The sequence below is a fragment of the Rattus rattus genome, chromosome 1 (genome assembly GCF_011064425.1).
Source record: "Rattus rattus isolate New Zealand chromosome 1, Rrattus_CSIRO_v1, whole genome shotgun sequence".
NCBI classification, from domain to species: Eukaryota; Metazoa; Chordata; class Mammalia; order Rodentia; family Muridae; genus Rattus; species Rattus rattus.
In genome coordinates, this window is record NC_046154.1 from 53,726,107 (window position 1) to 53,753,543 (window position 27,437).

At 45.5% G+C, this 27,437-nt stretch overlaps 1 protein-coding gene across 1 annotated transcript in view; it reads right to left on the reverse strand.

Moving 5' to 3' along the window:
- Cachd1 (cache domain containing 1) overlaps window positions 1–27,155 on the reverse strand; it is a 223,501-nt gene extending 196,346 nt beyond the window's left edge. The window contains exon 1 of the mRNA XM_032901775.1: window positions 26,482–27,155. Within this exon, the coding sequence (XP_032757666.1) occupies window positions 26,482–26,721 (240 nt within the window). The 5' untranslated portion in view covers window positions 26,722–27,155. The remainder of the gene's footprint in view (window positions 1–26,481) is intronic.
- Between the last annotated feature and the right edge of the window lie 282 nt (window positions 27,156–27,437).

The window sequence follows — 27,437 nt, forward strand, 5'->3', positions numbered from 1 at the left end:
GTCCGTTGCTGTTCCATTCACAATTGTTAGAAACAGCCTGGATGTCCCTCAACTGCGCATAATGAGAATGTGGTTGATATACACAATGCTATTCAGTTATCATGCACATGAAGCTTGCAGGAAATGATTGGAGCTGGACGGAAGTGAATGAGGTAACTCAGACACAGAAAAGTGGGCGTTTCATGTTCTCACTCATACGGACCTTAGTACTGAAACTTTAGATGTGTGCGTTTAATTTAAAGAGTAACTGCAGAATCCAGGAAAATAAAGAAGGACTGTTGGTGGGGGAGATCGCAAGGAAGAGATGATGGCTGAATACAGGTGCCCTTTGGAGGGGAAGGAGGAATAATGAGGAGGGGGCTCAGGTGAGGAGAGAGAGAAGAAGGTAAGGTAGGAGAGGGACTTGGAGGAGGGATAACTAACACTAGAATGTTTGCAAAAGCCGTATGGAAGCACGCTGTTTTATAAGCCACAGTCCTATGTTTTACACACACACACACACACAAACACACACACGAGTTCATTTGGAGCAGGTGCTGCTGCCCGCAGATGCCATAGGACGCCAAATAAAAAGCACAGTGAAAATCCCACAGACCCCAAGACAATACAGGTGATTGCCCTTTTAGTGCCCTTGGTTGCCCACCAGAACTTGATGCTAAAACAGAGACACCACATCTCTCACCCCAGAGGACAGAGAAATCACACAGGGATTGACTGTAAACATTGTTCCCTGCTGGGGACTTGCATAGGACTGGGAAGATGCTGTGCATAGGCTGCAAAGCAGCCAACAGTTCCATCCCACAGTGAACCTGTCTATGAGTGGCAGCAGACATATGCTCTCCCCCCACCCTGCACCACAGTGGTTTGGTCTCTTGGGGGAACCTCGGTAGCTTTTTAATTGCAGTCCAGGTATTTTCACTGGGACTAAGGTGGGGCAATTTTGCCCAGTTCTGACCTGAGCTGATTAGCAAAAGTGAGCTATCCCGCGCATTTCAAGAGTTTCGAAGTAGTTCAAACAAGCATAAAACACTAAGTTGCTTTCACCACCATCCGTGTTCTAGGAGGCACTGCCTGGGACACCAGCCAGGTTGGCAAACAAATTATAAAACGCAGAGGTTTTAAGTGCCCTCTTGCCTTTGGCAGTGCACTCAAAGCCGTTCAAATACGTTAGGGGAAAACTGAAATGCAGCTACCAAGGCCCAGAAGACAAAGAGGGCGAGAAATCCATACTTTGTTTTTAGGGACCTGCCTGAGTTAGCTTTCCCAACTTTTATTTTGTTTCCATGGGAATGATGACAACAACAAACATGGAGACGCAGAGGGGATGGACTACGAGTGAAATTGTAAGAATGTAAAGGGGTAGAAGAAACAAAAAAAAAGGAGGGTGGCCGCAGAAACGATCACTGGGTGAGTCTATTGCTCTTGCAGAGAACCCACCTTCGCCTCTGGTACCCACATCAGTGGCTTACAACAGCCTGTAACCCCTGCTCCAGGGGATCCAGCACCCTACTCTGGCCTCCTCAGGCACTTGCACGCGTGCAGGCACACACACACACACACACACACACACACACACACACACACACACACACAATGGCTTGACAGTTCAGAGTGCAGGCTGCTCTTGCAGGACAGGAGTTCGGGTGGCTCACAACCACTCCAGGGGATCCGGTGCCCTCTTCTCGCTTCTGATAGCACTGACACTCATGTGCACAAACACACATACAAAGACACCCATAAACACATATAGTTTAATGTTTTTAAATGTAATGTTGCTTTTAAGTAAATGAAGTCTTTATAAAAAGAAAAGCAAGTAGGCTCGTCTCAGGACTTTAGGGCTAGGAGCCCTTTGAAAACTTATTAATTCAGGTTCAAAGGGGTTTTTTAAAAGTAATTTTCTTATCTCTTGTCAGATAAAAAGCAGAGTTCCTGGCTTCTTTTTCTGCTCAAGCCCGTCTCTCTATCCTCCTCCTAATCAGAGGACAAAGTCCATCCACCACCCTCCTTTCAGGTGGATAGATGAGATCTGCTGGGATACATTTTTTTTTCATAGCATTTACTTGAAAGATAGGACAAGTAGCATCTGCATATATGTGAAGAGAGAGGCTCTGTGAACAACAGTAGCCACTTCAACAGAGATGGTCAAGTAACAAACTAAGCTTAGACAGGGAAGCTTTCAAAAACGTAGGGCGGAACTATTTATAATAAAAATAACCCCAGACTAAAACACTGGTCTTTGGGTTTTTTTCCTTTCCTCTCTTTTCTCACCTTTCCTAATGCTGATGATGTCACTTTACATGTGCATTCATCTCCAGCTTCTACACTACTTTAGCTGCCTTTCTTTCCCCTGAGTTGAGAGGATGCGTGTGGTGGTTGGTGATGGTGGTGGTGGTGGTGGTGGTGGTGATGGTGGTGGTGGGTGGTGGTGGTATGGTAGTATGGTGGTATCAAACATGCCTACATAGGACTGAGAAATGAGCTAAAAAATGTGGCTTCAATCCCCCCATCTTTAAGTACTTCCTATTGATTGATTCTCTCATACCAGTTCACTCGTGAGCCATGTCTGTATTCTTTGGAGCCTCCTGAATAAATTAACATCATTCGTGGCGACAGCAAACATCACAGGACCCACTAAAGGCTGACATTCTTAACATTGGCAACCCAGTTGTTCAGGCAGAAGTTGACATGGATGTGTGTGAACCCCACCTCAACCCACTTTGTGGCTTTCGGATCTTGGATAGAGCATGTATTCTTTCAGCTGCCGGCATTTAAAATAGAAGTCAAAACCCAGCTATCAGAGCCTGATATCCGTTACATAACAAGTGTCCAAAAATATGAGGACTGCTGCCATCTGCCAGTAAAATACTAAGAGCCTATTACACATAAGCTTTGAGGTTTAGTTGGAAGGTGAGTAAAAAGCACGTTCTAGTTGGGTAAATTCTAGATTGGAACTTTGAAATATCATCTCAAGAAAGAGAAAGTGTCCACCTTTCAGCTAATAGAGTTTTGGGGTACTGCTGGGAAAGTTGAGAATTCCTCTCCTCTTTGACAGTGCTTTGTAATATGCCCCTAAAGTAACCCATCTATTTGAATGAGAAGATTTCTTTTAAATGGGGGTGGGGAACGGAGGAGGGTGATGGTTAGTTAGAAGAGATTAAAAAAAAAAAAAGTGTCTTGTGTCTCATGCAGCAAAGCCAGAGCGACAGTCCCACATTACGAGCCTCTCTACCTGGTCTAAAAGAAAAGCTATCCAAAGCGTGAACTAAGAGGATCAGAACCCACTATTGTTAAGGGCTTAAAGTGATTCCACTCTCACTGCAGCAAAGGCTAGTGGGGCCCTCCTTGAAAATGCAAAGTCCCTGGCCGGGGTAAGAAGTGAAAACATTAAGATGTTCAGCTCTGGAGAGCCAGTGTCCCAGTCTGCAGCTCCAGTGCTGCCCTCCTCCCTGACCCCCTACCCTCACCCCAGCAGCTTCCTCCCATTCTTCCGGAGCGAGCTCCTTCCCAGCTCTGCCATTCACTCAGGAAGTGCCCAGGGACTGCGGGGATGTGGGGAGATACACAAAGAACCCTTCCACAAAGCATTCTTTCACAGAGGGGGCCTTGTCTACTAAATACAACCCCTAACACGCATCCTCTTCTCTAAGGTGGTTATGAGAAACACAAACTCACAGAGTAACTCCGCTAACACGTTAAAGGCTATTGCAGGAAAGAAAGGAAAAAAAGGGGGAAATCGGCTGGGGTGGGGGATGGAAGTGTGGATTTAAAATTAGCAACAGGTGACCTCCGGTTCTTTGGAAACTCTCAGGGACGGGGTGTGTGTGGACAGAATGCTCAGGGAATGGACTGCTGCCAGCTGGCGCCCAGGTTAGGCATCTTTTTTTTTTCTTTCTTTTCCGGAACTGAGGACCGAACCCAGGGCCTTGCACTTGCTAGGCAAGCGCTCTACCACTGAGCTAAATCCCCAACCCCCAGGTTAGGCATCTTTGGTACTGCATTCCTACCCTTGATTCTTATACGTCATGTCTGTCAGGAGAGAGTATAAAACACTGTGATGTCCTCACTATGAATAGTCACATTCTAATAAAATGCATGATGCATCCTCCTTGGATACAAAAATCCGTGAGATAATGTGCTACATACTTAAATTCGTAAGCCACTCATAGGTTGTCACTGGTTAATGAACGATTAGGCGCTTCATTATTTCCCCCCTGAAGTTATACAGGTGTAAGTATACTCAGAGTAATAGATTCTCTTATTTACCACAGATAGGAAGCAGAACAACAAGTTTTACCGTCCTTCAAGAAGCATGTACTTCAAGCTTTCATAGGATGGGTAAATTGGTTCATAGTTCACAAAGGGATTATTGTGCAACCCACAAAAGGATTTTAGAGCCTGTTCATTTGACAGCTCTGCAAAGAAGGTATTAGTTATCCCTGTGTTACTGGTAAGGAATCAGGTGGAGAGGCCCAGGGCTTTGCTTCCAAATTCCCTTGCCCATTCAGGAGGCATGTTCTGAGAATCCACTTTTGTCCTGGGCACCGCTGCAGTGTTGAGGATACGTGGAAAGTAGATTGTCTCAATTACAAAGGATCTTACAAGGGCAAGTTGAGTGTTCACGAATGGTCAGAAAGAGTTCCCAAATGGTCACAAATGAACGATGCCCAAGCTGAATGGGGGTGAAAAGGCAGAAGGAGCTGTCTAGAGACTGTCTAGAGAAGGCAACATCATTCTGAAGTCAAGAACAAACCCAGTGCTTCCTTCTCCTTACCTTGCCTCCCATGACTTCCCAACGCCAAGCCAGGCTAACGGAAAATGTGCAAGATGAGGGCATTTCTGCTGGGGATAAAAGATGCTTGGGAAGCCAGGAGCAGGGGTCATCTTTACATCTATAGCTACTCTAGAGATATGGAGAGTACCATGGCTAGTTGAGTACTAGTTCTCAAGAAGCAGCAGCTCACTGTTGCTTAGCAGCAGGATGGAGATCTGCAGAGCAGCCTGGGTACCTCTGGGAGAGTGTGATGAGTGTGGACAAGTTAACTGCAGAACCTTCCCCTGCCCATTAATGCACACAGATATAGACCAAGGCTGGGAGGGGGAAGAGGCACCTGAGGCCAAAGGTTTGTTCGGCCAGGCTCATAGTAGATGAACACAGACCTTCCTTCTTCACAGTGTGCTGAAATTATTAAAAGAAACACACGCTTGCTTTAAAGCAACAAAGGGTGCTAGAAAACTTTCGATAAAAATATATTCCCAAAGTATTGATAAAACATTTTCCTTCACCCCACCCTCACACACACAAGTGCGTAGATGCTGCCAAGATGGAAAAAAAAAAAGAAATCATTTTCTTTGCCTTTTGTTTCAAATGTTCACTTCCTCTGTGCACACAAACTTTTTAACTTACAAAGGAGTTAGCAGAACTTCGTATTAAAGTTTTTCAGAGAAAGCAAGTGCAGTATACAGGCTATGATCCCAATAGATTTAACAGATTGTTAAATAAACATTTAAAAAAGATGTTATTTATGTTATGTGCATGGCTGGTTTGCCTGCATGCCTGTCTGTCTGTGTATCATATGCATGCCTGGTGCCCTCAGAGGCCAGAAGAGGGTATAGGCTGTGAGCCACTAAGTGGGTGCTGGGAATAGAACCCACAACCTCTGAAAGAGCAGACAGTGATGGCTGAGCCATCTCCCTAGTCCTTATTAGTTTTTGCTAGTGAAATGGCAGGCCTTGATAAGACCCTGAAGGAAAGGTGGAATCACCTCAGTGGTTCACTAGATAGAAGGATCACGGTGTTCATCCACATGACAGCATTTAGCCTGGACCTCTGAGAGCACCCTCCACGTAAGTCCTGACTCTCCAGCCAATTGTCGTGTCTCCACTCACTGCTTGCCCTTGCAGTACTGGGCTTGCAGACATATGCAGTTACATGTAGCTTTTCATCATCAGGCATGCATGGCAAGTGCCTTTACCCACGTCGCCACCTCTCCCCACAAGAAACTTTGATACACATTCTTCCCTGTGGTTTTCACATCTACTCTTTGAGGTGGGGTAAAACCCCATTTCACAGATAAAGACCATTAAGAAAAAGCCAAGTCAGACACTTGGCAAGTCTCAACTGCTTCATAACAGATCCTAAGGGACAAAGAAGGTTGAATCTCACTGCATGGAACACTGTACCCTCCACCAAGAAGGTTGACTCCCCTCAGACTTCTGAGGATGTGCACACCTTCTGAAGTGGAAACTCATCAGCTGAGAGAAAACAAGTTGAAAGTCAGACTGGGTAGAGAGGGTGCTAACACTGATCACTAATTTAGCCTTCTCTCCTAGCCAGCGTTTGATGTAAATGGCAAGAGTTCAGAGGTCAGACAGGAGGAAGTATGTGCTTTAATTTCTTCCCCCTAGAGGTGCATGAGTGTTTTCTATTAACAAAAACCCCGTGGCCAACAAATTCTGGGCTTGGATCAAAGGGCCCTCCACGGTTTAAGTCATAACATCACAGGGAGACATTTCAAGAGGAAGCCAGGTCCAGTCAGACCTGTGGAACCAGGGAGAAGGCTGGTTTTGTCCTTCAAGTGTTTGAAACATACCTTTATGCCCTCTGAAATTATTTTGTGCCAGAAAAGAAATGTCCCCTAATAGTTATTATAGTGAGCAGAGGCTGAGGTAGGGTGGTCTGTGTTTAAGGACAAAGCAATTGGGAAGTAACATTTGGCAGCCTGCATGGTCCATTGAGCCATATAGCAACTATGTAACAATGGACTATGTAACAATTCACTATGTACCAACCATGTAACAATTCACTATGTACCAACTAATGTAACAATTCACTATGTACCAACTATATAACAATTTACTATGTAACAACTATGTAACAATTCACTATGCAACAACTATATAACAATTTACTATGTAACAACTATGTAACAATTCACTATGCAACAACTATGTAACAATTCACTATGTACCAACTAATGTAACAATTCACTATGCAACAACTATATAACAATTTACTATGTAACAACTATGTAACAATTCACTATGCAACAACTATGTAACAATTCACTATGCAACAACTATGTAACAATTCACTATGTACCAGTTATGTAACAATTCACTATGCAACAACTATGTAACAATTCACTATGTACCAACTAAGTAACAATTCACTATGTACCAACTATGTACCAATTCACTATGTAACAATTCACTATGCAACAACTATGTAACAATTCACTATGTAACAACTACGTAACAATTCACTATGTACCAGTTATGTAACAATTCACTATGCAACAACTATGTAACAATTCACTATGCAACAACTATGTAACAATTCACTATGCAACAACTATGTAACAATTCACTATGCAACAACTATGTAACAATTCACTATGCAACAACTATGTAACAATTCACTATGCAACAACTATGTAACAATTCACTATGCAACAACTATGTAACAATTCACTATATAACAACTCACTATGTAACAACTAGCTAGAACCTAGTGTGAAACAGAAGACCAAGATGCTGCCTGGGTTATAACACTCCCTTGCCCAGTCCATCAGTACCAGTGTGATCTCCTGCTTGTTTCTTTTTTCTTTTTTTTTTTTTTTCTTTTTTTCCGGAACTGGGGACTGAACCCAGGGCCTTGCGCTTGCTAGGCAAGCTCTCTACCACTGAGCTAAATCCCCAACCCCCTCCTGCTTGTTTCTTAACAGCACATCCAGGATACTTCCAGCCCCTTAAGACCAGCAAGCAAGGTTTAGAGCATTGAATTTGGGGCAGAGCACTGAGTTTCTGAAAACCTAGCACGTGTGCACAGGAAAATGCAGCTTGCACTTGCTGAGACCTCTAGCATAGGACAGTGTGTTGGGTGTTCTCATAAACCTTCTCATTTAGCCCTACAATAACCTCTAGCCTTTATTTTTAAGATGGAGCCTCACAGGCTCCAACTGCATATGTAGCAGAGAATAGCCATGTTGGGGCACCAGGGGAAGGGGAAGCCCTTGGTCCTGCCAAGGCTGGACCCTCAGTGCAGGGGAATATGGGGGGCACTAAGGGGGATGTATAGGGGCAATACCCGTATGGGGGAGGGGGAGGGCAGAGGAGGGGGGCTTATGAACAGGAAACTGGGAAGGGGAATAACATTTGAAATGTAAGTAAAGAAATATATCTAATAAAAAAATGAAGATGGAGCCTCACTATGTGTAGCCCAGTCAGGCCCTGGACTTGTATACTGCTGCTCTTCCTGTAGCTGTGACAGAAGGCACTTAAGAGAGGGAAGAGTTTATTGTGGTTCACAGTTTGAGGATAGGGTCCGCCATGGCAGGAAAGGCATAGTGGTAGGAGATGTGCGGGAGCTCGTTATATTGCATCTCCAGGAAGGAATAAGCGAGAGGTGAATGCTAAAGCTCAGCTCACTTTCTCCTTATTAGTCTGGGATCCCTGCCCACCTTCAGGGTGGCTCTCTCTTCTTAAGTCATGTCTTTTTGGAAACACTTTCCCAGACACATCAAAAGAAAAACTTCCAGGAATTTTAAATCCGCTAAATGGAAAATTAAGATTAACTGCCACAAGCCCACCACGTGTCAACTTGGTGTAGCCAAGCATACCCTTTTCAAATGAAAAGATTTAAGGTTAGCAAGATGTTTCTGTGGGTGAAGGCCCTTACTGGCAAGACTGATGACCAGGAGACCTCAGTGTAGGAGGAGAGACACTCCCAAGAGTTGTCTTCCTCCCTCCAGACCTGTGCTGTGGCATGCACATGAGCTCACAGGTGCAAACATACAGAATACATGTAAAAGAACTTTTGAAAAATAAAGCATCCTGCCTTTACATTTTAAAGTTTTCATCATGGCAGATGGCAGGACAAAAAGTCAGCTTTCATTCACAGTCCAAAACCCTGGCTCATGGGATGTACCACATACATTTAATGTGCATCTTTCTACCGTAAGTAACCCAATCTAGAAATTCCGTCACAGATATTTCCATATGTTGGTCGCCTGGATGATTCTAGAACCTGTCAAACTAACAATAAAAAAAAAAATCAACTACTACAACTTTTAAAAAATATTTATTTTATTTTAAGTGAACACACACATGTGTGTATGCAGATATCCTCAGAGGCCTCCCGAAGGCAGTGGAGTCACAGGTGGTTATGAGATGCTCACTGTGAGTTCTAGGAACAAAATTTGGGTCCTTCAGGAGAATAGTATTTGCCCTTAACAGCTGAACCTTCTCTCCAGTTCCACCCCAAACCCCATCAAAGCTTCTGATTCTCCTGCCTCAGTCTCCAGAGTGCTGGAATTATAGATGTGCTACCAAGTCTGGGATTGCTTGCCCAATTTTTAGAATATGGAATCTAAGGTTCCAAAGGACAGTGAGAGAGATTTGATTAAAATCCAAGGATCTTGGGTTGGGGATTTAGCTCAGTGGTAGGCGCTTGCCTAGCAAGCGCAAGGCCCTGGGTTCAGTCCCCCAGCTCGGGGGGAGGAAGAAAGAAAGAAAAAGAAAAAAATCCAAGGATCTCTCTCCTGACTTTTGTGAGTTGTTCTAAGAACAAGATCTACTTTCATTACTTCTGAATGTTCCCAAAAGTTGACTTCAGAATGAGCCTTTAAAGCCAGAGTGCTACAAACCGGGCTCACTTCACCAGGGAAACCCTCTGCATTACTAAAATATGGCTTTTAGCTGACAGGATTCTGGCCTTCAAAGGTGCATCCACAAAGTTACCAGTTAGCCTTCCTGGAAGGCACTGGTGGGGGCAGAACACGGGGAGTCGAGAGAATGGCAGCACAGCTATCAACTAAATAAGAAACCAAGTTCTCGTTTTCTAAGAAGCACAGAGCAAGGGGAGAGCACAGTAATTGTTTACCGGCCATGTGTGAGTCATCTAAAGATGTCAGAATGAAGAAATACAACTTAAAGCAGACTTGCAGGAAAGAGTTAATCCCTCACAATTGGTCCTCCAAGGCACAGGAGCCATTTACATCCATGAAGCCACAGTCCTAAGCTTTGCATACAAATAATTTCCCTGGACTGACCTTTGCTCCCTGCTGTTCCCAGCCTGCTTACCAACTAACCTCAGAAGAATGTGTGCCCCAGCGCTAGTGAAAAAGCAGGCTGTATTTGATCAACCACTTCGGCATTCCCAAGTACTGCCTGGCTTGAAGCAGACATGAAATACATTTTAAATGGAGCATTACTTACCTCATTATTTACTTAAGTTTTTCCTGGTGAATTTGATCCAAAACGAGAGTTTAAGATTTTGCAAGGAAATGTGAATGCTTTGTGGAGAAAAACATTTAGAGTCTTCTCATGTGATAATAATAGGACCCTATCTATGTTTTTAAATGCTACAACTGAGTCCATTTAAGAAGATTAAATGCTAATGAAATGGAAGATATTGTTAGCTCTCTCTGCAGGTTCCACATCTGTGAGCTCAACAGATGAGGATAGAAAATATAAGGGAAATGTGCCTCTGTATTGAATGCGTGTGGAATTTTTTCTCATCACGATTCCCTAAACAGTACAGTAAAACAACGTTGTAGTGTGCATGATTAGTAATCTAGAGATGACTTTAAGTCTACAGGAGGATTGGGGAGGGTATCATCTGCACATGCTAAGTTGGGTTGTTGGTTCTGGAATCAATCCCTTACACATAACTCAGGAAGGCTATATCTCAGCTCACTGAATGAGGCGTACTGTGTGGCTGAATTTAAGAACATTGTTAGCGTGCTGAAAGGAAGAGCAATTCAGTAACAACAGCGTCTTTCCAGCAAACCTTCCAAATGTCCACTCAATCTTGTGTATCTTGGGTAACAGCAATGCAATACCTTCCTTTCAACAATTTTTGAGCAAAACACCAAAACAAAATTAAACAAGAAATTCACCATGGTCTCAATTAGTCTTGACTTACATAGAGGACACATTTGGAGGTGGCGGATAAACTTAAAAAATAGTTCTCACATGTTATCTCCTTGATAATAATTTATTACATCAGGATGAGATGTTTTATTCATACAATGAATCCTGCATGTTTGAAGCAGATATGAATGACCTTGTAAATATCTCAAAAATAATTTGTTCCATTTTTGTTTATTTTCATTTGAATACATATTGTGATTTAGTTTTGAGAACTCAATGAATGACTGCAGGCTGTTTGAAACTCACACTTTAAAGTCACTACTCTATTTATAACTCTTCTAATAGAATCACGACATAGACACAGCCAAATAAGAAACCAGAGATGGAGAAGAGAGACTGACTGGTCAAAAAGTAGAAACTTGCAAATCACAAATTATAAAAAAACAACCTGCCCCTCGATATTAAAGACATGATTTCATCTACAAAAATGTATTATATTGTTACTGTTAATGATAATATTAAAAAAACATAAATGCCTTAGCAATTCCAAAGCACAATCACTTCACTAAAAAGTTAAACTCATATTCTAACATATGAAGCATTGTTACCAATTGACCTGGGGTTCTTACAGCAGCTAAGGGCATTAAACTCCCCGAATACTCATGTTGACTCGGCACCATCCATGGCCCTGAGATTTCTCAACAGGCGCTTGAGAAATAGAAACCTTCATCGACTTACACATGAGTTACAAATATACCTATCATTAGTGGAAAACAGAATGTTAAAAAGTTTTAGTACGGGGTTGGGGATTTAGCTCAGTGGTAGAGCGCTTACCTAGGAAGCGCAAGGCCCTGGGTTCCGTCCCCAGCTCCGAAAAAAAGAACCAAAAAAAAAAAAAAAAAAGTTTTAGTACTCCATTTTCTGGAATATGTTCAGAATATTTTTAGCACACGATTAGGCAAAACCCACTTTATGATGATAGTGTGGACAAACAAGGTCCTGTACGAAACTAAGCCGAGTAAGGGTGTTTTGTCAACAGGATGGGACAGAAAAAATATGACGATGAAATTTTCAAGCAACCCAGCTCACAGGGTGGGTCACCCTTATGACATGGTGCTGTGTCTCATAGCTACTGCCCAACACTGCTGGAAGGCATCCTCCCATACACCAAGAGTGCAGGGAGCTGTACGTTTAAGAGACACTATGGTTTCTACTGGACACTCATCACTTGCAGTTGAAAAACTCTATATCAGAACATAGTAACTTGAATCTTTAAGTCAGAGGCCAGCACTGATCAATAAAATTGGAGAGGTGTGGTAGGAGATGGAGTCTATGTGGCCCAGGAAGACCTAAAAGTCACAATGTAGTCCAAGCTGGCCTGGAACTCACAATCCTCCTGACTCAGTCTACCCAGTGCTGGGATGGTACAGGTATGTAGTACTACCATATCTAGCATTCATAAAAACAAAACATAAAACTAGGGCTGGTGTTGTGATAGAATTGGACGGACCACATCAGCCAATGCAGTTCCATGTGAGAGAGGTTTATTGTCGGGGAAGGGGGCAAAGGGAGGCAATGGAGATGAAGAGAGAAAAGGGAGAAAAAAGAGAGAGTGAAGGTCACGAGGGTTTGCCTTTTATTTAGGCTGTGATATAGCTGCTCCCAGGTAAAGGTGGGAGGTAAACCAAATGGATGCTGGGAATGTATGGTGATTGCCATGGCAACAGATGTGTGGGTCCCTGTCACCTATGGGTGACATCACCATCATCGCTGGGTTCGGAGGTGATCTGCAACCAATTGTAAAGCCAGTTCCTGATACCAACAGGAGGAGTGTAGGAAATCCAGGATAACTATGGTGCTAGTCAAACAATACCAAAACCTTAGTCTGTTGCCCCTAGAAGGTTGACAATGACCACTGGGGTGGACACTTGGGTCCCTGCCTTTGCCCAAATGAATGGATTACACAGCAATCTCAAAATGTAGGTTGAATCCACTAAGTTCTGAGTCCTGGTTGGTGCATTTTTGTTGTTGTTCACTTCTTGTTTTCTGAGACAGGGTCTCTACTATGTAGCCCTGGCTGACCTGGAACTCACAGAGATCCTCCTGCCTCTGCTTCCTGAGCCCTGGGATTAAAGGTGTGCACCACCATGATCAGCATGACCAGCATATGTTTATGTAAGTTGTCACCCTGGAGTAGTCAACAAACTCTCAAAGAGAGTCCATCCAGGAGGAGTTCCCTAGGGCCTCTGTCTGCAGTGAGCAGGGAAGAGGGACCCTGTTCGGAAGGGTGTAACCTCTGGAGGCCTGTAATTACTGAATTCATTTTATTACAGCTTGAGCTTACATCAACAACCAGAGGTTGCAGAAGTCAAAATAGAAAGGGGAGGTGAACCAGTCAGGCAGATGATTCTACAGCAAAGTTGGGCCAACAATCTTATGCCTCAAACCTTCATGGCTTCCCATTCCTGTCAGGATAAAGTCCAGACAAGGACCATCATGGAGACCCCATGCTGTCTTCCATCGGCTCCTATTCTTACTCAGGTTCAACGATTCAGGTTCTGCCTTCCCTGGGGAGGTCCCCAGGCCCCCACTCACACCACACAACTGCCCAGAGTCCACTCTTTGTTCACCAACTCCCCCTTCCTAGAGGCTGCTTTCGAATGCCACCTTAGCCTACTCTATCTGCACAGAGTGGTCAGTCCCACTCTTCACTCCTTTTCTTCAACCCTTTATGTTTAAATGTTGACTTTTCCTTTAAGAGATATGGGCCCTTCCCAGGCAGGGCCTCTGGTCTTGGCATGTTCCTAGAGCTCTTTAGAGCAGTGGGGATACATGCCAGGAGCTGAACCACAGACATAACAGATTGGCTGACTCCCACAACCTAAGGACCTACAACAGGCCCTGTTAACCTTTAATCCTAAACAGTGCTGTCTTGATCTGATAAGGAAGGCAACATCCACAACTCTCTGAAGACTGTGTATGTATCCCCTTTATTCTCCTTAATTCCAGATGTCATCATATCCACTAAATAATGGAAGTAAATGTACGCCATCCTGTGAGAACAATGTCATGAGAATAACCCACTTGGAGTAGAATTTGGCATGTACATGGAAAGTAAAAAGTGCCTCTGGATGAACACACAGGCTCTAAAGAGAAAAGAAATAGACACTGGGTCTGGCAAGATGGCTCAGTAGGTAAAGGCACTGCCCTCAAGCAGGACAACCTGAGTTCAATCCCTGGGTCCTACATGATGAAAGGAGAGAACCATATAACCTTCACACTCATGCTATGGCACGGGAAGGCCCCACCCCTGTCTTAACTAAATGTAAAAACGCAACATAAAAAATAACAGAAAAGTGCATATTATTAAAAAATTAAATTATTTTAATTATAAAAATAAATAATTTATTTTAATTAAATTATGTATTGCATTTATAAAAATTAAATTAAAATTTAAATATATGTATTTATAATTGTAAAAATTAAACCAAATTGAATGCTCAATGTCTGCACAAAGATTCTGTTGTAAACTGTCAAAGCTACAGGAAAAAGTGAAAACTGTCATCCTCCATAAGAGGGGGAGGGGAGGGAATGGGGGCTTATGGACAAGAAACCGGGAAGGGGAATAACCTTTGAAATGTAAGTAAAGAAATATATAATAAAAAAATTTTTAAAAAAAGAACACAAATAATCCCCTCCTTGGGCAACTGAGGCAGAGGGATTCTCAACCTCCCTCAAGAAAAAGAACAATATACGTTAAGTCTAAATAAAACTAAAGGTGGATGGGACAATGAGGTGGCTGCTCACCGGAGTCACTGTGCTGGGATCCTATTACTGGTCAAGTTGATCCTGGAAGCTTTTCATTTTAATAAGATAAGGCATTACACAGAGAATGATGTTTTGTTTTCCTTCTTTAATTCTAGCCTAAGAACAGTGTGGCCACATTTGTATGTTAGAAAAGTGTGGCCGCATTTGTATGTTTCCTGGAAGCCGCAGGGATGGTTTACACTGGAAGAAAGAGACAAGTGGCCTGCCTGGATTTTCTCCCAACTTCAGACTCTGTCATCTACACACACCTTCAGCCTTCTGACGGGCGCCATCCGTAAACAAGGGCAAGAAACAAGAGGTGATAGAACGGTACTGGAAACACAGCACGTGTTCAGTAAATATTTCATAAATGAATTGCCCAGTAAGTTCTAACCTTGTGCGGAATGAGTCCCAAATACACATTGATTTCAAGGGCGTACACATTTTCCCATTCCTAAATGTAGCTCAGCTTTCTCCACCATCAATAAACCAAACATCTAATCCCATTAATACCCAGACCCTGGGCACTGGGCTGGATATAGCAGAATAAAGCATTCTCAATCTTTTTGTAGCAAGACTCCAAACCTTTTCCAGTCAGTCTAGAATACTTAAGGAAACGGACATGCTACACACGGTGGGAAAAGCTAATTTAGAACAGGAACTATTAGAGAGACACACATTCTACCATTCACAGCCCGTGCACAATTCTTGCAGTCTAGACTTTATTTCTTGAGTCTTCAACGTAGGTCACAGACAGTGCTAACCACCCTAAGACTCCCAGATCAGTGAGTGTGGGCTCTCTCCCAGGGGCTTGCTAGCCCTCCAGCAACGCTCCAAGGCTGTAACTGTTTAACAGTTTTATCTACCTTTAATTTCTGAGAGTCAGGTGTACAAATAAAAATTCCACATCTGTTTTTTGTTTATTTAACTTGTTTATTTTCAGCATTATTATTAATATTTTGGAGATAGGAATGTAGCCTAGGACGACATAGGAAGACTCGATCCACCTCTTCCCTCCTTCTGAGTGCTGGGATTTCAGGCCTGGGCTACCACACCCTGCTTTTATGATAATCTGCATTTATCTATCTCTAGAGATTATAATTTAAAACACCCATAACTGGGGTTATGGGTTTATAATCAGTATACAGCTTAGTCATTCCTAAGACTGAAGAGAGACCACTGTCTCAGCCTGTCACAGGAATGAAACCAACTATGCATAGCCAAGACTGTCTCCCTCTAAAGACTCCTCAGGTTTCCAGGTGTTTTTTTCTAAAGGTCTCTGGGAAGGGACAAGAACAATCCACAGAAAGCATATGCCCTCTTCCTCCAGCAGTGGCCATGGTCTCTGACCCAGAGAAGAGGCTGCTGAAGGCATCTGACCTCCTCCATCCTCTGAAGGCATCTGACCTACTCCATCCTCTGAAGGCACCTGACCTACTCCACCTCCTCCTCTGTCAAGCTGCACCTTAGAGGGAGACAGAGGGGGACAGCGAAAGCCAGCAGCACAGGAGGTCAGCATCCTGCAGAGGCACCAAATGGACAGACAGACAGGCCAAGGAGCCCCCATGAGAGGACTGAGCATCAACAAGATCCCATAGGCCTTTCTATGCCTTTAATACCCAATGATCAGGGTTGAGGGGAAGTAAATATGTAAAACACACAACTCCACCTCTAACAGACATACAACTATCACGAGACATTACAAATACTGCACGTTTATAACAAAGAGCCGATATAGCCAGATATTTCTTTCTCAGTTATCCATAGCCAGTGCCTTCTCTGTGATGTTTTTACTCAGTAGGATGACATGGAACTATAAAGACTATTTAAGCTAATTATATCAGGAATGGAGTTGGAGTAGGCTCATGAATCAATGATTTGTCAATCATTACCTCTGGCCATTCTGGAAGGAAGGAAGAAAGGAAGAAGGAAGGAAGGAAGGAAGGAAGGAAGGAAGGAAGGAAGGAAATGTTGGCTATCACACAGTAGAGTGTGTCTGCCTTGCTTGCTAGCATGGGTCTTATCAACTCGGCCACAGCTGAAGAGATTCCAAATTGCTTTATGACACTCTTGGATTTTCTCCTGCTAATAATTCCTCCTTCCTGCCTATGACTGGCAGACTTCTTCCACACTGCAGTAATGTGGGACAGCTAATTATCTACCAATCCACCTTGCTATTCCTCACTTGGCCACTTTTATCTGCACAGGACAGCTGCACTCTGTGTGTTTGAAGTAACATGTCAGCCTCTGCTAATGCAACAAGACTTACATCCCTAATGATGTCTCCACGCTTTGAAGCAACAACTCAAAGCCTAATTAAAAATTCAGATTCATTCTCACCGGCTTGCTGACTTTTTTTTCCTCTAAACTGTCCTTCCACAGAGCCTCGAAGTATCTTTTAAAATATCCCATGCAAAAAATAATATAAATTACATTTTTAAAAATACAAAGGAGGTCAAGAAAAGAGGGAGGGGCTGTCGCCAGGCTTTGTGTCTTCTGAAAATGGCTCCCATTGGAGGAGAAACAGGACGCCAGTGTAGATGGGATAAGCATGTTTGCCTTGGGCTTCTCTGCAAATACCAGAAAAGCACTGTAGACCCAGGGAAAAAGGGTTCACAGGCTACTTTGCAGTCCACCCACTTGGTATTTGGAGGTTGGAGCGTCTTACTGTAATCAACTCAGCTGACTGTGTGAAGTTTAAGGAGGAATCTATCTTTGAACTCAGAAAAAGAAAGCAACGGTTTAAAAAAAAAATCCAGTAACAAATGTCATTTACATTGTGGCGTCATGGAGTGAAACTCCTCCAGAGAAATATTGCAATGTCACCTAAAGATAAATGGAAGGACTTCACATTCTCAATAACAAGGGAAAGACCTTTAATTCAATTTCAAAACAGAACTTGGCCTGATACGAGAGGTGGCATCCCCTTCTGTGGCTTTTCTATAAACAAACGCTGAGGGACTAAAGCTGTCCTTCCCCAACCCCTTTTCTCTAGTGCTTTGCCCTTTATTAGTGTATTTATGTCTTGTTGATTTATGTATGTATTCCTTTTACTATTTTTGCAGTGCTAAGGATTGGACTAAGGACCTCATATATGCCAGGAAATGGCTCTACCACTGAGCCCTATCCCCAGATCTACTTTCTGTTTTGAATAAAGAGTTACTTTAGTACTAGGGGTTCACAATGGTAATCTGCAAGTAATCAATTACCTTTGCTCCTTTCAAACAGTATCTAATAGCCCCCGGCATGGTGGCACATGCCTTTAATCTCAGCACTTGGGAGGCAGGGGCAGGTGGATCTCTGTGTTGGAGGCCAGCCTACAGGGCGAGTGAGCTCCAGGGCACCCAGAGCTACTCAGAGAAACCCTGTCTTCAAAAAACAAAAACAAAACAAACAGAAAAGCCCACTAACATAAACAAAAACAAAAACAAAAAGCAAAAAAACAATCAAACAAACAAAAAACCAATACCTTACATTCTGTGCGTCTCAGCAGCTCTGAGACTTTCTTCAGTGGCTCAATGACGTTTTAAGTACTAAGTGATGACTTCAAATGATCTAATCAGCACCAATCTAAACCATCACCTTCATGATCTCAGCCATAAAGAAGCTAAACTGTTCTTAAAGGAGGAATGTTTGGTGTTAAATTTTCCTTTTCCAATATAATGAAATGGCACTTCCACAGGATCATGTTGTGAGAAGGATCGGAAAGTCCTAAGACTGAGATTAGAATCTACAGCTGCAACATATGACTAGAAAGAATGCCAGTGGACCAGCCTCTCAGTGTTCTGTAGTTTCCATGTAACAAGTCACTGCTAAATGAGAGCAATGCATTTGACCGTCTCAGCCATGATCGGATGTCAACAGTGGTCAGACATTGTAGGCAACAGGCCAGTATGGAGGGCAAGGCTATTCCATCTGGTTCTGGTTCTGTAGACTCTCCTTGAACTGGACCCGGAGCTGTGGGAAACAGAAATGGACCTGGCAGGACCTGGCAGGTGGTGTTGGCTACTACAGCTTGAATCTTAAACCTCTTAGCTGAGTTTCCTATGATCTAGGGCTTGCTCCGGTTTCTAGAGTTCTCTCTCTCGAGGGCACACCATCTCCAAACCAAGGGGGGGTTCAGGCACATGAAGCAACTGGTTTCCAACCAGCATGAAAGACGCTGCCAGCTATGTTCAAAGAGCAGGATGCTCCACTTAGGAAGATGAGCATTAGGAGAAATACTGTATCTTACAGCCCTGCCGGAAGATCTAGCCCCAGATAACTCACCTGTAATGGCAGTGGATTCCTTTCCCATTCAAGCTAGCGGGAGTTAGAGAGCCAGCACCTGTCAGAAAGGAAGTCTCGACTACTAAAAAAATCCTGGGGGTTTAACAACTTGACCTCTGCCTCCTTGGCTAACTTATCACCTAGCTCTTTCTTCCCATCTCACTAAACTTCAACTCCTAAGCCATTCGCCCATCTTCAACAGGAGCCTTCTGGGAAGGCCACTCTGACCACCCAGCCCTGACATAGTTTCTTCAAGCATCCAGAGCACGGGTTAGAACTGTGTTACTTTGTAAATTAACTGATAGGTATCTGAGGCCTAAAAGAGTGCCTGGCACAAAAGAAACATTGAATAAATATTTGAAGGCTTTACAATGGCAAGCAGCTCATCTCTCACGGTAATCCACTTTAGAACTCCTCATCAAGAAGTTCTGCTTCAGAGCTACACAGAAATCCTCTTCCAGCAGGGCCTAAGAGCACTTGCTCTTGGATAACTCAAAGATTGAGCTAACTCAAGTTCAGTTCTCAGAACCCATGGCGCACCTGCCTGTATTCCAACTACAGGGATCCGATGCCTCCTCTAGCCTCCAATGGTACCCACATGCAAATGAGAGAGGAGAGAGAGAGCGCTCCTCATAACCTGCACACAAGTGCTGCCTTTATTGCCCGGAACCCACTGATAATTCCACCCCAGACACTGCAAACCAGTGAGTGGCCTCTGGCCCCACCTCGCCTGCAGATGTGTTTGGCTTGGCCCACACTGTTTTATTATTATTATTTTAATCTGACCCAATTGCCAACATTTGAAGAAGCAAGGCCTTTCTACATCTCCTAAAACACAAAGCGATGGAATGACACGAGCCTGCATAGGGTCCCCATGTTGCCTCTGGACAACCACCATGGGGACAGAGTAGCTCTGCCCTCCTGTGGCTCTGGCAATTCCTTAGAGCCTCTCCTACTGACCTCCACACCCAGCCTGCTTCCTTTCTTCTGCCCAACTGATCTCGGAAATATTAGATGTAGTAACCTAAAGGTGCCATAAATGACACTCATGGGAAGGATGCTAGCCCATGCTGGCTCCACTCTTCAACAGGAGCCTTCTGGAAAGGCTACACTTTGATTACCCAGCTTCCTGCTTAGTCCTGCATCCCTCAGCTCCCAAGTCGGTAATGAAGCCTGTGGTCACAGCAAATATGATACATGCAGCATCTTTAGTCTTCCAAGGTCCCCATCCTGTGTCATCATCGTGTGTGTGTGTGGGGGGGGGAACAGAAGTGAGCTGGTGAGACTCCCATTACATCAAAGCTCATGTGCCCACATTAAATACCAGCCACTAAGAAAACAAGTAAACTCAAGTCTCTTGGGATAATAGGTTACTAAGGGGAGACCAGAGGTATTCTACCTAGAAGGCTGGTCTCTGGGCAAAAGTACTAGCTATTTAAAATTCTATACAACAGGGACCCAAAGAAAGAAAATATTATCAAACATTCAAAGTGATAAATCAAATTCTAATGCAATCTGAAATCTTACGAACAAAACCGCAGCGTCCTATCACCTAGGGGAGAGGAGGAGCAGGTAGAGGCAGCTGGGAAAGCAACCTGACCGCCCACAGTCGTGGTCACCAGCTGTTGAAACTGGAGGAGAAAGATGTGTGCACTCTTAAACTATTTTCTTTGGTTTTGTACATTTAAAAACGGACAACTTTTCAATAACAAGCTTAAGAGTAAATAAGTAACTACAAATTGCACATCAAGTACTTTCTTCAGAAACCCCACAGGGTGGTTTGGCAGCGTGTGCTTGAGGTCTGTACATGATACCCAAGAAACTCTGGAACAGAAACACGGCCACACCGACAACCCAATATCTGAGGATGAGATGGGTGCTGGGCTCCGGTGGGGCTGCAGGCTTCTATGGTCTCAGTTTTCCAACCTCACACTGAGCAGGCTAGGCCCACATTTACATACTGATATTTCTGCTTCCTAAATGCTCTTCTGCAGAGCCCTGTGCTGGCTAGGATTTGGTTTTGGTTTTGTTGGAGTTTTTTTTTTTTGTTGTCTGTTTTTTGTTTGTTTGCTTGCTTTGCTTTGTCTTCTTTTTATTTTCTTCTTTAAAGTATATTTCCCCGCATGAACCACATGAAATAAGAAGATACTGAAGTTCAGACGAGTTTTTAATAACATGCAGGAAGTTACACAACTGATAATTGGCTGAGTCAAAATTGCCCTCACTGTTGCCCCCATGATGCTCTGAGGATTAATAGATTCCTACAGAGTCCAAGAGGATCCACGATGAACTTCACTCCACCTCCTGGCAAAAGTGTAACTTTGGAAGGCTCTCACCTAAACCCACCCACTTAGGCTGAAGGAATCAACTTGGCACGCAGCGGCCAGAAATAGCACCGACATGTTATGAAGTGTGAAACCATGGCCTTCCCCTTCCCAAGCCCAAGTACAACCCAAGCAGGGCTGGCAAGGAAACTAACGAGCACAAGGAATGTAGCCAGCTAAGGCAGGCATTAGTGAGAAGGAAGTCCAGCCAGCACTGAGACAACAACAGTCAGCAAAAGTCATTCAATATGTTTTTCCTTCGGCTCATTCTTAAGTTCAGGTTCAACTCAGAGTCACCTACAACGGCTCAGCTTTCTTCTTCTCCAAATACTCAATTCTAGAGGGAAGAAATAACAATTTCCCCAGCTTTATACACAAACATACACACGAGTCCACATTATTTGCATGGTTTCCTTCTCTAAAAGAGTCCGTAGTACATAAATATATGTTTAAGTCATTCAAAACCTAGGTTATGCCTAGGACGGTTTGTGGATTAGAGAAAACTATAAGTCTCACCTAAATACAGCTGAATCAGCTTGTAGTTTCGATACAGCAACATTTATGCCCAGTCACCATAGATGCGTGAGGGTAGCCAAAGAGATGAGATACCATACAGGATCTATCTGGAGGGGCGGAGCCAGAGCCAACCTTCCCATGAAGGCTCAAGATGCACTAGCCTCCTCATTCATTGCCAGCCGAGAGATGGGAAAGGTCTAAGGACTGCTGATCTGCCCAGAGTTGAGACTACAGATCCCACTCTCAGGGTCCGCCTGTGTACATGGACGCTCCATTGAGAAGGCCAAAGCAGACAACTTCCTTGATCACCACAGGAACAGAGCAAGGCTGTTCTTGGCCCTGTGATACCCTCTTCATCTCTCTCTACTACAGCACTCACCACTAGGGCTTCTAGGCCTTGCCAATCTCTCCGAATCACGGCTTCCTTTTGTGTCTGTTTCTGTCACCAGCTGAGAGACTAGGAAAGGAGTAGGGGTGGAGGCCTGGCCTTGGTCACTTTGTATGGCCAACAAAGTCTCACCCAAGACCTCCCAGAGAAAAAGCCCTCTACTCCAAGTACGTAAGAGATGTTCAAAAAAGAGCAATGGTTTGTGTGGCTTGTGCACTGCTGTCTTGCTGCATAAGAAGGCTTCCCTGTCTCTGGGATCTCTGCTCACTGTTTACAGCACTGCTGTTTTCAGTGGATGCCTCTGCCTAGACAGGCCCTTCTCCCGAAGTTGCCCTGCCCTGGCCGCTGCTCTTTAATTGAGATGAAGCTCCAACGTGCACTTCTGATACTTTTTTCTGAAAGGAATCCCCGCCTCATTCTCATCCCAAGCTCCATACAGCAGCTGTCTGACCAACCTGCTGGTACCTCTGCCAAGTTCACAGCAAGTATTCCCAGCACAGCACAGCTAAACACCAAGGAGGACGCACTGGCCTTGAGCCAGACCCTCACTGATAGGAAACCTCAGTTGTCATATAATGTTAAGTGGGCTTATAAAATGCCTGGTGAAATAGCTCCCAGGGCAAATATGCCTTCCAACCAGCAAGCATTGGGGATTAAGCTTTTTACCAGTGCAATCTTAAACTGTTTCCTTTAAGGCCAGTGGTTCTCAACCTCCCTAATTCGGTGACCCATTAATACAATTCCTCATGTTATAGTGACCCCCAACCAAAAAACTAGTTTCATTGCTATCTCATCACTGTAATTTTGCCACTGTTGTGAACTGTAATGTAAATATGTAAATATCTGTTTTTCAATAGTCTTATGTGCTCCCCCCCCACCCCTGTGAAAGGATCATTCCATCCCCAAAGGGGCCACAACCCACACGCTGAGAACCAGTGTTTAAGGTAACCCTCCTAAGAGAAGACTGTGCAAGAATATCTTCCTGTAGTTCTCTAGATGCCTAGTGCACAGCTCAGGACACTATCAAGGGTAAAAGAAAATATTTTAAAAAATTCTATATCCATGAACAGTTGTCAGCCACAGCTTTATAATGATAGGTGCCTTCCTGTGTTGGGTCCCACCAAAGGGCAGAGCTCAGGAAGACTCACTACCACCGATGAAATTTCCCAACTGGCAGGTGGCTACTCTGGCACCCAGGACTCTGGTCACCCAACACGGGACTCTTTCCACTGTGTGACACCATTCAACCAAGGCTTGTCACACGAATGAATAAGCAGAAGGAAGTCTCCCTAGACCCCCATCCCTGTCTGCTCCTCACTGTCTGCTCCTCAGACCCTAGCACGGATGCCTTCAGTTGTCTCCTAAAGAGACAATGATTAGGTTTCTGACTTTTCCCCATAATCTATGATGTCTGCTGCCAGGGAGGCAGCATGTAGTGGCACTTTCCCAGAAAAACTGATTAGCATAAATAATCACATCCGTTAAAATTTGGGTGCCATTATTTAAAAAGAACAAAAAAAGAACCATAAAAACAAAAACACAAATAGGTAACCCCAGCTGGAAAACTTTTCCAAGAAAATTTTAAGACAGACTGCTTTTCAGGCCATCTTCTCTATGGGCAAGCACAAGAACGATGTCATGGGAAACCGTAGAGCTGAAAGGCTTTTTTGCCTTTTTGAGACTGCTCGGTACAACCTCTGGTGAGCATGGCGTGCTGCTATTGGAGCTTCAGCAGAACAACAGGCCTCACCGGGAAGCTACTTTGCAATTTCTCAAAGTCGAGTAGTTTTTGGAAAATTTCGGCAACAAAACAACTTAACGGTTTAGAAATTAGCTTTGAAAATTAACAGGTCTACAGATGTCATAAAATGCCATGGTTAAATAAAAGGAGTCAACACCATGCGGGGGGAGGGGAATGTGTGCAGACGCTGTCTTCCTGCAATGGGGGTGGGGGGACTTTGTTGCCCCAACCATCCAATTCAACTTAACATCCTCGTGGGCATTTGTCTCCGAGCCACCGACTGAGTCTATATCTGCAGAATCCACATTCCAGATCAGAGGGCACGTCGTCTTCATTGTAGGCAACTGGCCCACATTTATTTCAGATCCACTGAACAAACCCCAAAGCTTGCAGCTGTACGCTAAGGGCCAGAAATCTAGCTAGCATTGGATTTATTATGCACAAATACTTCTCCCAAAGCTGGCAGTCTAGCTACATTAAAGGGAATCCTTCTGATAATTTCCCAGATAGGAGCAAGTGGCAGGGCGACGTACCACTGAAGAAGGGGGATTTAAATACGGCGAGCACCTCTCCTTTGAAAAACCAAGGGCAGCCACTTTACATTTCACCAGACAAAACCCTGTCCGCAGGAGGTCCGTTTTCACAGCGAGGTTGCAAAGGTGTTAGAGAGGGGCCAGTTGGGAAGAGATAAAGAGCCATTTGGGCACATATACACCCCACGCCCCACTGACCCCAGCTCTTTTTTTCTTTTCTTTTCCTAAAGTGTCTTAAGTGTCTCCCTACCTGAATGACAAAGTGTCAGGATCACCTTTTGTCAAGGACCAGAGTGAGAAACCATAAAATTGCCGCCAGAACCTTAGAAATGGCAGGCCTTTAGTTTACAAGGAGGGGAGGGAGTACCATCCCATCCCTCGTCCTGTCCTAGGGATCGAGTGAAGGTGGCAAAGGCCGCCTCATCCTGAAAGCAAAACTTCGGGTTGCAGTATGTGAAATCCCCTTGAAAATAAAAAAGATCCTCTGTGGGAAAACACAGTTCTGTTTGTTTCTAAACCAACCCATTCAACAATGCAAAGCGAATCTAGACGGTTTGCACTGCCTCCAAAAGTCCTTTCATCCCTGAGAGGTCAGGGAGCCAGCAACCAGAAAATGCACAGGGAAGAACTGAAACCTAAATCTAAAAGAGAGCAAAGGAAGCAAACGAAAGATGCATTTGAAAAAGACTAGCTGTTATCATGGAAATAAAGAACCCTCCCTCCCACTGCAGGTCAGGGTCGGATTTCTGCAAATAAATGTAAATTTACCCTCCCACCAAAGCAATCGCTCCACCTTGGAAAAGCTAGCGTGGAGAAGGAACTTGTTTTAAGCAAACTGCACGCAACCTCTTAGGGGGCCAGGGTGGAAGTAGGTTTGGGGGCTTGTTTAAGAAAGCCGTCAGACACCCAAATTCTAAAGAGAAGCAAAACATCCTGCCCGTGAGAGGTGGAATGGTCACTTTAGGTTCGAAATCAGAAACCTAGTTTGTCACTCTAGGTTCGAAATAAGAAACCTATTTTGATACTACATTCCTGAAAACTTCGGTCTTTCAAAGGCCAGTCTGGCCACCATTACTGCAGAATACAGGGTTGTCTGGAGAGCCAGGCTCTTCGCTGGTTTCGTACTAGGAGTGTCATCTCATCAGTCCTTAATTGAGTGGGCCTTCTTCGCCAAGTAGATGAGAATAACGGCGCGATAGGATCTCCAGGTGGTTGCTGTCTAGCAATTTTTACAACTGGGGCTATTAGTAGCATCGTCAGAAAGTCTTATCAGTCAAAGGCAATTAATCTACAACCCTAGGGAAGGCCAAAACACGCAGGGGGGAAAATGGAAACCCTATTCACCTTGTCCTTCCCAGCAAAGGCACACACAAACCAGAAATTACACAGCGGACAGCAGGCGACCAAGGGCCGCAAGAGCGGAAAGAAAAAAAAAAGTCCCCAGAAGGACTCGAGCGAGGGATCGGCCAGTCCAGCCCCTCCCCTCCCCCAAAGCAGCAGGGCAGGGAGAGCGAGCCCCGGCTGCTGAGCCACCGGGACCCCAGAAGTCCTGCGGCCCGGGCGGACGCTCTACCTTCCTTCCCTCGCCCACCCGTGCGCCAGTGTTTCCAGGACGCTGGGAGGTTAAGAGGGCGGAGTGGGGAAGCCTGGGAGAACGCCCCGAGCCCGGCGGGACCCAGTTCCTAGGGATGGGGACACAAAGAGGAAAAGGGAATTTGCAGGAGAGACGAGTGAAAACCAATCTGCGAAGGAAGAGAGTGCAAACTGGGGAAGGAGGCGCGGATAGTGAGAGAATTCCCAGCCAACAAGAAAGAAGCCCCGGCCGAGGAGAGGGGGAAAGTGGGTGCGGGGCAGAGGCATTGCCGAAGAGGGAAGAGGCAGAGGAGTACTCGGGACAGAGAGGACTGGATTTGGAAAAGTCTGCAGGAGCCCAGAGGTCCCGCAGCCTGCCGGGGCGCTCGGTGTAGCGCCCCGGGGCTCAGCGCAGCCGGAGAGTGCTGCAAGTGAGGCGGCGCGAAGAGGGTCGCTTACCTGCATGGTGACCACCCCCAGCTCCTCGGCAGCCAGCCTCCGCATCTGGCTCGCTAGCACTTGCGCCTCGTCCAGGATGGAGAAGTCGGCGTCCGCCACGGCGCCCAAGATCCAGCATGCCACAAGGCAGAGCAGCCAGAAGGGCGGCCGCGGGGCCCCAGGCCAGCCAGGGCAGCGGGGACAGCGACGGACCAGAGCGGCCGTCCTTACGGTCTCCTCTTCCTCGGGCTCGCGGGCCATGCCGCCTCCGGCCACTCCCGCCGACAGGATTCGAGCGCTGGCCGCGGGAGGCGCAGCCCGCCAAACTTTCCTCGTCTCCTGCGCTCCCGGCTCCGCGGCGCGGCGGAGGTAGCTGGCAAACTTAGGGGGCGCCCGGCTGCAGCGCGGGCGCGCGGGCGGCCACCATCGCCCGGCGGCAGCGGCTCCGAGACCGCGGCGCCCGCAGGCCGGGCGGCTGAGAGCACCGGCGGAGCGGCGCCGCCTTCGCTTCCCCGAGTCCCCGCGCAGCTCCGAGAAGGCGGCGGCGCCACCAGTGCAGGCGCGGCGGCGCGGCCGGGGCGGTCTCCCGGCGAGGAGGAAGAGGGAGGTTTAAAAGACCTAAGTGAGAGAAGAGAAAGGAAAGAAAGCGGCGGGGGGAAAGGGAGGTGTCTGGTGCCACCACGCTGCGCTCCAGCTCCGTACACTTCCCGGCTCCGCCGCCGCCGCCGCTGCAGCGGTGATTTATGGACAGAGGAGGGAGGCGGGGAAAGTCCCGCGCTCGCCCCTCCTCTCCCTCGCTTGCATGGGGCGACGCCCTGGGACGCTGGGGGCCCGGGACACTAGGGGACCTCGCTTCCACAGAACCCTTCTGGCCTGAGAAGAGGACCATTGAGACCTTCTCATGGCTGGCCAGGCAAACCCCCCCTCACCCGCTCTTCCCGTCTCGGCCCATGCAGGGGATCTCGGGTACCAAGCGT